This window comes from Chroicocephalus ridibundus, chromosome 5 (genome assembly GCF_963924245.1).
Source record: "Chroicocephalus ridibundus chromosome 5, bChrRid1.1, whole genome shotgun sequence".
Lineage (NCBI taxonomy): Eukaryota > Metazoa > Chordata > Aves > Charadriiformes > Laridae > Chroicocephalus > Chroicocephalus ridibundus.
Genome location: NC_086288.1, coordinates 73680048 through 73693808, shown reverse-complemented (window position 1 = coordinate 73693808; position 13761 = coordinate 73680048). Strand labels below are relative to the sequence as shown.

At 35.9% G+C, this 13761-nt stretch overlaps 1 protein-coding gene across 6 annotated transcripts in view; it reads left to right on the top strand.

The window, feature by feature from the left end:
* SGCZ (sarcoglycan zeta) overlaps nucleotides 1-13761 on the top strand; it is a 494345-nt gene that overhangs the window by 257088 nt on the left and 223496 nt on the right. For 5 of the 6 annotated variants that reach the window (XR_010071324.1, XM_063336641.1, XM_063336639.1 and 2 more), the window contains one exon: nucleotides 10287-10481. Coding sequence is in view for 5 of the 6 variants with exons in the window: in XM_063336641.1 (XP_063192711.1) it covers nucleotides 10287-10481 (195 nt within the window). In the remaining variant the exon portion in view is untranslated. The remainder of the gene's footprint in view (nucleotides 1-10286; nucleotides 10482-13761) is intronic. The other variant, XM_063336643.1, reaches the window with a different exon arrangement.

The window sequence follows — 13761 nt, the reverse complement described above, 5'->3', positions numbered from 1 at the left end:
TTGGTATGGTATTTTTTGTGTGAGATGTCATTGGTCATGTTGGTGCTGGAAAGATGAGAAGACTTTTATTACAGTATTAGAACACCATAGTTGTTGTTTATACAGAGGCAGGCACAGGTACAGGCCATCACTGTGAAACCACGTTGATAAATTATGAGACTGCTAATCACAGTGAACAGCGAAATCCATTAGTAGCAAGGAAGACGAGGGAGCTTAACGTAAAGGAGGAAATGCTGGAGACAAAAATTAGGAACTTGCTTCTAGATAGCATATTAAGTTAAAAACATGTAAACTTAAGCAAAGGAGCTGTAATTTCATTTTAGATTCCTGATGTCTGCACAAACAACTCAGGTCTTCTCTGCTGCGTTATGGTATCATCTGAAATACATGATCAAATTATAGATTAATAACTGAAATCCCTATTTGTTTTCTGTTTGTTTCTCCAACCATTTCCATCAATGCAATTTCATTAAAATACTCTCTGAGAATTTTCAGTGTTGGGTTGTTGATGAGGATTATCTTGCCACAATGGTGGTAATCAAACTGTTAAAATTTATCCCATAGTAAAATGCACCTGTTGTTATAATTTTAAAATTTTGTTCTTTTAGATTGGAGCAGGACCCCATGTTGGTAGATGCTATAAAAATTTTTTTATATATGTATATGTATTTTTTTAACCTAATTCTGGCAATGTGATCTATCTTCTATTAAGATAAATTCTGCTATTTTCTGGCTGTACTCTTATCAGGCAGGCAGGTGAAATACAGCTAATATTTTTAGAGCTGTGGATAGCATTAAGATTTGCTCCATGCTTATGTTCTAAGACCAAGACTTTTGTTTGCATATTTATATCATTATAATTACTATCGGTTAAGAAATCTTCTGTAAGGAGAGGGAATCTGATTCATATCGAATATGAGGACATCAAATTCACATTAAGTTTAAACTGTTGAATTAAAAGCTCATTGTCACTTTGAGACATGGTGTTGCCTGTTTACATCACAGAAGCAGCTCAATGAGTACAAGCCAAATTCAAAATGTAATCATTGTCTTTTTAAGGCATACTCATGTTCTTCATATCATAGCACTTAATCAATGCGGCTCGTTCTTTCCCCTTTAATATCTGGTCCATGCATTTTTAATTTGAATTAACAGAGAGGTACATCTTAGGCCAGAAGAGCCTTGTGGCTTTCAGATCTACAAGCATTAGTTTCCCAGCCATACAGCAGAATTGTACTACACATATGCAAATAAGAGGAAAAGGAATAGTACTTAAAAGCTTGTTCTTCCTCTTTCTAGTAATCCATTATTTGGTTCACGTTTCCCATCTCTTTCCTGCACTTTCATTGTGGACTACGTGATTACCCCACCGCATGAATGTTAGACTTCAACCTGTAGGTAGGAATGAACTAGTTAAAGAAGACGTTTGCTTTCATAATTCAAGTGTTCATTCCACTTGTTTCTTCCAGTCCAGCGTAGTTTGCTTCCCTTGCTGAATCTGCTACTCTTAGAACTTCTTTCTTCACTCTTGAAGTTTACACTTTTTGATGCCACCATCCACTAGAACTGAGTTAACCAAATGTATCGCTCACAGAGGAAAGCTAGTGCCAGTTTGTGTGAAGCTACTGAAATATTGGTCCTGCCATCTTCTGTTGATGGGCTTGCCAGGTTTTCTCCTGGTGGAATATCCTGAACAAAGAAATTCTCCATCTTTTCTTCTCAGTGACCTTAAGAGCGGGAGCTGAGCAGAAGCTGTGACGCGCTGGTGGCAGTGCTTGTGGGCATGCCCGGCCTTATCGAGATATGTAGAGCGACAGGAATGAAGGCCCACCAGGATTAAAAGTGGTGGGTTTTAAACTGAAATCTAATCATTTACTGTAGTTTTCCTGATTTTGTTGCTATTTTAATAGACTTTCAGAATTTCTTCAGGAAGACAAATCTGATCTGTTTTATCTAGTAGTAGGGGTGTTTGAGAGAAAGTCCAGAGAGTTGTAACAGGTTCCAGGGCTGTACGCTGCTGTATCTTTCAGCAGTCTACTCGTCATCTACTCATCTCCACAGGTATCTGCTTTTCTCTAAGGCAACTTAGCTATACTGAACCTTGTGTTGCTGCTACTGGGCTGCTTCTGCGATCCCACCTAGCTTAATTAAGGTTATTCTTACAATATACTACGTTGTCAGTGTCGCTAGATAGACCACCTCAAAAGTTATTCTAAAACACAGCATGCAAGTTTAGATGATTATAAAGCTAAATAAAGTGAAGTCATGAGTAAGCTTTTGAAACTAAAGCTACTTTAAAAAAATACGCTGAAAGTATACTGGAGTTGTTCTGGTTCTTGAAAATGTGACTTTAAAAGCATATTGCTGGGAAAAATCATCTCCTGGGACGTATTTGAATCCAGCTTCCTGAAGAACTCAGTTTAGCACATTACTATTTAGAAACACTTCAAGTCACAGACTAGTGGGAAAAATATGATTCTATTCATTACATGATTATTTATTCTTGTTAACATGCTGTGAACTTCATTGTGCAGTGAACGTTACAATTAAATATGTTAAACACAGAACAGCCATAAATGTTCTCGCTAAGTAATAATGGTAATAGTATCAGCTCACTGGTAGCCATTTTTGTGAAGTGATAATTTTATTGGAGAACAATATTCAAGATGCAAACATTTATTGTCCTTTTATAGACAATTGTTCCAATAACTATTTTGTGAGTACTGGCATCACAGGGAGAAAATTGTGTACCTCAGCTGCTGTCCTGCCTGTGGCTGTAATGAAGTCTCTGTAGTAATCTAATTGTATTGACTTAGCAAAAAAATGGAATTCTAATTGACAACATAAAGCTAAGCAAATTGTCAGTAAAGACATGCTGACTTAAGCCTTGTTGACACTGATGTCAAAACTGTTCTTTGTGGTCAAGAAGAAAAAAGTGATTCTTCTAAATTATTGAACTTCAAAACACATAAATTATGTAATCAACTGACTTTACATACAGCTTGATGGTGAAGTTATTTGCGTGATCTTTCCTTTAGTTTTTCAGGGGTGCAGAGGGGTTTACAGTTGTGTTGCTTAAGAAACGTGATTTTGGAGTTTTGAGTACAGTTGCACCTCTGTGTCTGAAAGTGTCCAGGGCAAAAATCCATGGCTGAACCAAAAAGGCATCAAACCCTCAGTTTCGAATCTTGAAGTCCCTCAGATTTGACACCTCTTCCTGGCAGAAGGATTTGGGTCTCCCTATGTGGCCAATCTGGATGTAAGTTTTTCAAGGCGCATCTTGAAGACGGAACGAGTGGAGCCTCCCCTGAATCGTATTTCACTGTCATGTGGTAATGTGGCCTAGCCATAGCCAATATAAAATATGGAGCATAATTTTTTTCCAAATTACTGGTCCCTAAAGCTTGACCGAGGGCCTGCTTAATGTAAGTACTTTCTACTCGGTAATTGGTACGTGAAAAAATTAATTTTAAGATTAAGTGCGTTTTAAAAATAAGTGATTGTGTCTGTACCCCGGCTGGAAGTATATTTCAATAGAAGATAGGATACGAGCTGGCAATGTGCCCTTGCCACAAAGACGACAAATGGTATCCTGGGCTGCATCAGGAGGAGCTTTTCCAGCAAGTTAAGGAATGTGATCCTTCCCCTCTAGTCAACACTGGTGAGGCCACACCTGGAGTGCTGTGTCCCCTTCTGGGCAAAGACAGACATGCCCATACTGGAGAGAATCCAGTGAAGGGCTGTGAAAATGGTTATGGGACTGGAGCACCTCTCCTGTGAAGAAAGGCTGAGAGAGCTGGGACTGTTTAGCCTGGAGAGAGAAGGTTCAGGGGATCTTATCTCTATGTACAGGTACCTGAAGGGAAGGTGCAAAGAGGATGCAGATAGACTCTTTTCAGCGGTGCCTGATGACAGCACAGGAGTCAATAAGCACAAACTGAAACACAGGATGTTTGTCTGAACATCAGGAAATACTTTTTTAGTGTGAGGGGAACTGAGCTCTGGCACGGGTTGCTCAGAGAGGTTGTGGAGTCTCCATCCTTGGAGATATTCAAAAGCCATCCGGACATGATCTGAACACGCTTTTATCATATCTGGCTAACAATTTGTGGCGCAATGACCATGTATACCAGTCAGGTCCTGACGTGCTTTTGGCTGCCTTTGGAAAGGCTTGAGTGGCTAATACCATAAGGAGAAGACTTTGTAAGTCTCATGTGTAGCCCAGACAAAGCTGTTTGTGAAGGAAGCTACTCTTTCCCTCCAATATTTAATTCTCTAAGAATGTAGCCCTACTGTCTTGTCAGTGGGTTCACAGTAGTTAATATGATTCCAGCTAACTCAAGATGACACCATCTTTTTCTATTATTTTTAGAAATCGATTATAGAGTACCAGACCCTTGCAGAAGAGAAGAAACAATTTAGCTGCTTCAACGTGTGCTGGGATTGACAGCACGAGCTTTGTATATAGCTCTTTGGATTTTCTTAGAGAGATTCTAAAATGCCATCCTTTTATTCATAAGGCCTTTTCAAGAGATACAAGTCACTCGCTTGCCATCTTCCCATTTATTGTTGTAATGAGCTTACTGTTTTCATCCCAACTCTTGATTTTAGTGTCAAGATTGGGGTGTAATATACTACCTATTTGTTTATTTGCCATATAAGAAACGTTATGGTTCTTAGAGCGCTTCCTGCTCTGTGTGATACATTTTTCACTAGGTGTGGTAAACTTCCAGCTGAAGTCTATAAAGAAAACAGTAAAATAATATTTCAGATGTAAGATTAATTGATGTCACACGCTGCATAGAGTGGAAGCAAAATGAGTGATCTGCTGTAATGTCATCCAAAGAGCGAGGTGTCCACAGCATGAGCTGCTGGCCAGAGATCGTGTTACTGTCAGGGCGAGTGGAGAGAGCCAGCTGCTTCTGGTAAATCATCTATATGATGTCCTCAGCTATGGCTAGTTATGAGCAGATGGCATTTTGATTTTGATTTTTTTTTTTTTTTTTTACTCTAAATGCTAATGTGAAGAATTTTCCTTGTTACCTACAGTTTTTCTTCTATTTCTTCACCTCTGCAGCTCATCTGATTGCTAATATGTTCCTGACCAACCTAAATTATGATTGGGGCTAAGCACTGTCATACTATATTTTTGTATTTTAAAACTCCTTTATGTTTTTCATTCTGTCTATGAATTAAGAAAATAACGTACAGAGAATTAATCAGTAATGAAAATTTCTAGAAGCCGTGTATTGTGCCAAGCTACGCTTACGATACCTGAGGTAACAAAAGTCATATTGGGTTTTTTGCTTATCTGTTTCATGATGTGAGTTTGTTTGAAACAAAACAGCTTCTGATTTGTATCTGTCAAATTAGATGTTGATTTCTTAGGTTTTTTGAGTATAACTAAGTATTTGCTGTGATAATACCTTGTCAGACTTGAAAATTGATTGTAGCTTTAAGTAAATATTTTCCATTTATAATATAACAATTATCAAATTGTTCCCAGACATATACTTCTACTACCATTAAGGTTATTTTCTTACGTAGGTCTTGATACCTATGTCGGTAATTCTTGTTAATAAGAAATATCACCAAAAAATTGAAGTCTCCAAAGAACAGTCATGGAAAGAAGTAATGCTTTTATTTTTTGTTTCATACATAAATTTAGCAAATAAAATAGTTGTGTTGAAGTTCTAGAAGCTAATATTCTAAAAAATGTTGGAAGTTCTTAAAAAAGAATAAAATTAAAGTTTTTCTTCCCCCCCCCCCAAGGTGTGGGTGAATATCTGATGCTATCCATCTCCACTTTATTGGGAGTTTTTTTTCAAATGGATAAATTTCAATGAATTGACATGCTTTCAATAAAAGCACTCTTCATTGAAAATTTCAAACCACTTTTAATCACTGTATTGATGTTTCAAACGTACTCGGTTTGGTTTTTCTCTTCTACACCCTTGGGAATGCAGGCAGGCTTTATTAAATACTTTAAGAAATATATCTGTTACGGAATACTATTTTTTTTTTCTCTAAGGTAGGAGTATGAAAGCTTGGTTAATAGCAAGGACTGTCAAGTGAAAGGTATTAACTGGAGCTAGCAGAAAATCTGGGTAAGATTAGAGAGCGCTGTGGGTCTCTAAGCAATCTGAGTTACAGCATTTGCTGCAGGGATTGTGTAACTCTTGAGACCTTCAACTTGAGCTTCTCAGAAAGCTAAAAAGAAATTGAGAGAGAACACGAACTAGAAAAACTTTTGACCAGTTCTCATTGTAATGCCCTCAAACTTCTACTGCCTCTGGAACAGAGAAGACCCTGAAAACAATGCCAAATGGAAGGCAGCGGAAGGAGTCACTTAAGTGATTGTTTGTCGCTTTTTCACCAGTTTGCGTGTTGTCTGTGGAGAAGTTTCTTTCCCTCTCTCCCTGAGCTTCCATTCCTCGTATGTACGATGATGCTGACACAGATCTTGTTTGTTGTAAAGAGCTTTGCTCTCTTGAGACTTAGATTTGGGATAGGAAAAACACAGGAGTTCCACCCTTAATTACAAAGGAAGAATGCTTGTTTTAGATCTGAAAATTGTAGTTATCCTGGCAAATCACTTATGAAGTTTCTTTCTTCCCTCCTACCTTCCCCCATCCCCACTGAGATACCATTTTTTTATTTGACTGCCTGATTTTCCAACACACAGAAGCTACATCGACCTGTGTAAAAGCCCTCTCTTAACTTCTCCCGTTTCTGTTAAGTATAACCGTACCCTTCTGTGGTCATCTTCTTAAAGATGTTTTTTAAAGCATTTTGTGCCTTGATCGAAGGTATTGCACCCGGTTTAACCTTCCACCTGTTGATCCAGAACTAAAATTCCTATTTTGTCTTCAAAATACACAAAATAATTTAATTTTCTTTTCAGAAAATCACTAATCTGGAAGTCAAATTGCCTGCCCAGATGTTAACAGCAAATATTGGATTGTTTTTCCTGTTTGGCTAACCATTTGTAAATAAGAATAACGATCCTTTTATTTCATTCTTTAGTTTTGAATCTGATTCTTCTTTTGTGGCACTTAGAAAAGAGACGTTAGCCATTAAGACAAATTTATATTTGTCTAGAGAATTATTTGGAAGGCATAATCATGTTCTAAATGGTTTTTGTTAACACTTAAGTAGATTGCTTCCCTGTCTTCGGGGATTATACCAGCAATCTCACCCTCTAGATTTTAGCTCCTTTGCTCATGGTCTTCTCTTTTGCTTTTCTGCTTTGGAAATTTACCTGTGTAAGAGATTTTCCTAAAGACTGAAATACATTTTCTATTTTCAACGTTTATCTGCTTCATTCTTTAATTACTATTGTAAGTCTAAGATATCTGTTCTAATAGTACATTAAGGCCCTAAAATATCAATAGTTTAGAGGTCATTGGTTTGATTGTGATCTAGATTCTATGCTGTGTGCTTCCTCACATTCACCTGTGCCAGTGAATATGCACAATCATATGGGTTATGGTACTGAAAAGGCTCAAAAAGCGTAGAGGTAGCCAAAAATGAAAATTAAAAATGGCAAAATATAATTCAGGTAGAATTGTGATGTGACTAGGTTGCAGCGCTATAATAGTTTCCGTTGTTTTGGAAAATAGTGTTCAATTGTTTATGATACTTGTTCAGTGCAGGGTGAGAACTGTTTTTATTTCTTTGTAGTTATTGAGTAATTTGTCCCATGTTACTTTGGATTTGAATTAGAAATCTCATTTATTATCAGAGCACGTGAGGTATTTTTAATGTCTTTAGCTTGTGGCTCTGGGTTCTTATGACTAGATGATCTTTAAGGTTTGTTCTAACCTGAACCATTCTGTGATTCTCTGGCTTAGTGTATACGTGCATGTGTGCATTGTGGAGTTTACCAGTTTAAGATGACAGCATTGAAATCTGTCAAAGAGTTAATGGAGCACTTCTGTAATGTAATTATTTTTGGTTTGAGACCCTCAAACGTCCTACTGCCAGAAACCTAGATAAACTTTCAAAGCATAGTTCTTGTCTCATCTTGTAACGCTGTCACCAGTCATTTCATTTTTGTAAGACCTGAGTAATGAAATCACGTTAAGCTTATACCACAGTCAGTTTTTTTTAAATGTCCATTTAATAATAATTCCTCATCAATAAGACCTGTCAGTTGCCTAGTTTGGAATGTATATTTTTACAATGCATTTTGAAAGTTGAATAGGATGAAATAGTACTTCAGTCACCAAAAGTTTGTGTGTATATATTTCTATGATCTGCATGTATTCATTCATAAATACCTGCGCGTGTGGATTTTTATATGTATATAAAGTACACGTGCACTTTATCAATCAGAATTATGGGCAAAACCAGATCATTTCAGGTGGGACCAGTTTTTTTGAAAGATATTCTGTCATATTTTATGGTTTAGCAAGGCTCACGCAAGTCACTTTAAAAAAAAATATTTTAGTAACTTACTTGTCCTTCTAGTGTTCTGGAAGAGATCTCACAGCAGTTCCAAATAAATGTGTAGAAACTCGTTATAAGGAGGAAGATGAATAACGCTTTTGTGCGTTGAGTTTCTGAATTCATAAAGAATTCAGGCACAGCTGGGATGAATTCTGCAGGATGCAACAGATGGTCTTGAGACCTTAAGGGCTTAAGCCTGGTGACACTTTGCTCTGGGAGGAGTGACAAATGTTGTTGAGGGAAGTTCTGTTTGTAAAGATTCACTACATAAAATAACATGCTAAACGTTACGTTTAATCGAAATTATGGGCAAAGAGAAGCAATTCTGATTGGAAAGAATAAAAATGACAAAATGCCTGTTTACTAGATTATTTAAAACATGCTTTAAAAATTTATTATTTCTGTTTTGGCTTATTTCGGCTATATGTGTGTTGTAATATGGGTGTGTATTGTATGACTTGTGGCTGTAATCATTCACAGTGAGTTAATTTATTCCATGAATACCTTGTTCACTAACAAGTGCATGGTAAAACCTCAGGAGTTTTGATTTGGATAAATATCTAGCAATACAGATGTTTATGTAAACATTTTTGAGCTTTCTTTTTTAAAAATCTCATGAAATCAACATTTGTTTGATCCTTCTAATGGTTTTAATCTGTTTCTTATTTCTAATTGAATCAAATTGCCATTTTTGTGCATTTTTTACTTTATTTCAGTGAAAAGAAAGGCAGCTTTTAAGTATAAACCTGATCATTCTACGTGGTTTATAAGTTTGTTGGGGTTTTATTTGTTTGTTTAGGGTATTTCTTTGTTTTGGGTTTTGGTCCTCCTGAGCACAAAGCCTATTAAACCAATCTTTTTAACGGGTGTGTTTTAGGAAGAACTTTTACATAAAAAGAATGAAATTGCTTTAATTTCATTTTTAAGTCATGGAGAAAAGTTAATGCCTTCCAGTCTAAAGGCAATGTGACGGCTGAATATGAATATAAATATCCGTAAAAGAAAGTTACGGATGTAAAAAATGTTAAATGGTTTCTTCTTAAATGCTATGAACACTTTCTGCTGTAAGGAAGAATTAATGATAACTTCTTTAAGTGGTTTGCAAACAGTTACTGCTTGTTTGTATGCTAGAAAAACTGAAACTGGTTCAGGAAAACAACAGATGATGGTAGTATCCATATCTCATAAAGGGCAAAATTGAAACTTTGAAGGGCTTTCGTGTTTATTTTTGTTACAATGTCATGCTTTTGTGTAAAATATGGGTGTATATTTAATGACATAAATTATAATTTAATTTACTCAGTATAATAAAAGAGTAATAACTTCATTTTTGACTGATGCATTTCTAGAAAAATAGATGTTTCTTCTCTCTGTGTGGAAAAGTGTACTGGTTTTAGCTGAGATAAAGGTAATTTTCTTCATAGTAACTTGTCGCCAAAACCAGTACGAAAAAGGTTACAAGACTTTTTTCTCCAAAAACAAATTTTCCTGAATACCCTCTTAAAGGGCAATAAAACCGTCTTCATAAATAGAATGTAAGATACATACATGGATTACATTAATTTATTTTTTTTACAGTTTCTTGCTGATAAATGTGAAATGTAAATCCAATTTGGAATAGCAAACCAAAGGTTTACTTTAAATACATGAAAACGACCAAATTCTTACTAAATGCCCAGTAAAAATAACGTTGATGTGGTTTTTCCTGAATGAATGCATTCCTTCTGTGTCCATAGAAACTGTTTTTCTATATATGCTCAGATAATCTTTGTGTAATGAGATCTGTGAAAAAGAGACCTCTTGTGCTTACTTGTACTTACATCTTTCTTTTCCAGATGACACGAGAGCAGTATATATTAGCAACACAACAGAACAGCCTTCCAAGGACCGAACATCCTCAGTTCTACCCAGTAGGGATTTATGGATGGCGAAAGAGGTGCTTATACTTCTTTGTCCTTCTGCTGTTGGTTACCATGATTGTTAACTTAGCAATGACAATATGGATTTTGAAGGTTATGAATTTCACAGTGGTAAGTATCACAGTGACCTTATGTACCCTGTTTCTTGAAGTAATAACTTGTAGTTTTAGTTCTCTTTCCTTTATCGTGTTATATACAAATCTTATAATTTTGGATTAAAAATTGTATCTCCTTCTTTGAGTGTTACTTCAGATATTTATACTTTTTGTGTATATTCTGCAGTGAGGTGACCTGTGTCCTATCTATTCAGAGATTTTTGGTTACTCATATCTGCTGAAAATATATCTGGATCTTAGATATGTTTTTTGTTTGTTTGCCCAATGAGAAGCATCATGGTGACTACCCCAAGAATTTCCTGGTTCCTTGTCACCACTGAGTAATCAGTAAGAGTTTGCTATGCCTTCTCTGTACGTATCTCTCTTAGGAGGAAACTGGGTTGGTTGGGTCAACTTATGGTGGCTAGTTTATGTTGTTCTTAGTATTTTTTTTTTTTTTTTGGAGTTTACTGACCTTTTGAACTCTCTTTCACCTAAACTTAGAGTAGCTGTTTGATGTTGGTCGGAGTGGGTAGGTGGGTATAAAGCCATGGGCTTTTATGACTCGGCCTCCATCTGGAATCTTTAATAGCAGCAGAGTGTTACCACTTCTGTATTTCAGATGTACACCTGAAAGAAATTCTGCATTTAGTTGAAGGTGTGTCATCTACCCAGCTGTTCCCAAAGCTTTGTTTGGATAAATGTGGTAGGAGCGCTCACTAGTTGGCAGTGGAGTAGTCTTGTTTTGTACATCAAATGAAAGGATAGAATGCTCCACAATTCAAAATAGTAGTGCTTCTGCTAGGATCAGTGTAGTCTCTCTCTCTGGATTTTGACCCTCATAAACCAGATTTTGATGTAGCTAGTAATACCTAATTGTCATAGAACATTTCTATTCTCCATTAGTTTATTGGAACTGAAAAACTAGCACTAAACATACATCTTAAATTGTACTGTAGCTGCTAATGCTTTGTAATGCATAGGGTTCTCTGAGATTGTTGCCTGGTGGGACGTGTTGTGCAAATACGTTGCTACTCTGAGTTGCCACTAGTGGATGAATATGTTGGATTCACGTTTTGACAACAGTGTGACTTTAATATTCATGTACTGAAGAGTTTGTTAGAAGTTTGGGGAGTTTTTTTGTTTTGGGTTTTTTGGTGGGGTTTTTTTGTATGTTTCTGTGGTTTTGTTTTTTTTTTTCTTGCTTGCAAAACAGGACATCCGCATTGCTATTTGTTTTAGAAGCATATTTAGGCATACCTGTTGACTTCAGTAAAATGGTCTGCTGTTATTCCAGAGGACAGTTAATCATTCAAATAGGTTAACAACATTTCTTCACAAGCATGATTTTTTTTCTGTGCAGAAGATTGCATTCCAATAAAATATGTGAAGCTACTGCTTCCATACCTGGGCAATGTTTGACCTTCCACGCTATAAACTACTGTAGCACTATCCAGTTTAAAACTCTTAGAGTTTGAACATGCAATCTTTTTAAAACAAAATCAAAAAAGACATTTTGAAATATTTTTCTTTCCTGTATGCCGAAGCTTTGGTAGATAGTTAAACGTTTATGGTGACGCAGTAAATCAGTGCAAGAATCTACTACAGGAAACAACTGGATTGTTTCAGTGGTTCTGTTTACTACTTCCAGACCTTGAAATTGAATTCAAGACCGTGAATTCAAGACCTTGCTGCAGTAGCTTGAGACATGTAGGTATCTGAAATAATTATGCAAACGCTGCCTTAATAATTTCACAAAAATAGTGTTTGAAGTGTTATGTACTTCATTTACAAACTTGTTATTTCATTATTACAGTTCAGAAATCACAAAGCTTATGTGCATCTTTAATAATCCTGAATTTGTTGTAAATACAGACAAATGGTATGCCACCGACTAGTGTGAGTTAATCTTTAACCCCCCTGTTGCAGAATTAAAATTAATTTTGTGTATTCATATTTACCATAGTGATATATACCAGTAAGTGATTTGGAAAACAAAGGTGGAACATGTCACTCCTCTTTCATATGAAACTCCTCCCAAAATATTGCATATGCTTGGGGAACACTATTCATTTTGGAATATCATATACCCCTTAACTACCTCAGGAATGAAAATTCCTACTTAACACTTTGCCATGAACAATATGGAAAAATTACTGTTTCCAAAGGATTTTGTACTTTAAAAGTATAACGGAAACATTTTGTTTAATGATCATATCATCACCAGATCGTTCTTGCTCAAATTTATATGTAGCATGTCCCTGTTGACATAAATTTATTAACTTTTATTCTTTAAATGGCAAAATATCTCATGCTTTTGTTTAATGAAATATACTGCTTCAGGACTGATTTGGTTTTGTTTTCCAACTTTTCTATAAATTTATGAATGATCCGTGGTTAAACCCTTGCAGCAAACAGAATCCATAGGCATAAAACTGTGGTTTACGACCTGAAATTTTATATGTTAAAGTGCACACATTTGTTTTACAAAGAGACTGTTAAAAAAATATAGTAGCTAAATGACAAGACAGTAGGTTATTTAGCATTACAAAGCTACATGTAATAGCTGTAGGCATATCATATAACTTAAAGCTGAAGGAATTAAAAAAAGTCTTTCAGTATTTGCTTCTGGTTTTATAAGCACTGGTACTTTGGTTCATGTTCTAATCCGTTTTGTTTAAAGATACACTGAAGAATAACAGTTTTCTTCTGCAGATTCATGGCATGGTAGGCTTCTATTTGGACTAGGTAGTATTCACAGTAGAATCTCTCGATGGGTTCAAAAATGGTTTGCTGGAAGACTGTCATATAAAAAGTTCAGTAAAATCTTCACACTTGTGTCTATACGTGAACCTTTGAGCACCAGTGGGAAATTTGCATTTCAAGTCTGAAGGAGTCGCATTCTTAGCGACAGACATCTGAGAGTGAAATAATTAGGATAGGAAGCTAAGCTTCATGTGTTTCAAGAACACAATGGCTTTGACATATACACCTATTTATTCCATGTGCATGTATATATGCATATGGAATGTTTGGTTTATATCTAAATAGATATAAACTAAGAAATTGTATATCTGGACAGTGACAGGAAATCGGAAGTACAGAAAATACTTTCGTTAAACTAGTTTAAAGAGTTTTTGCACAAAAGGGGAATCTGGCCATGATAAAATAATTTTTGAAATTGAACTGCTTTGACATTTTGACATTGTTTTAAATTATTTGCTGTTTTAGCCTAAGCCAATGTTGATCTTATAAAAACAATAGTAATTGCACCACTTCAGGGGGTCATGAAGAGT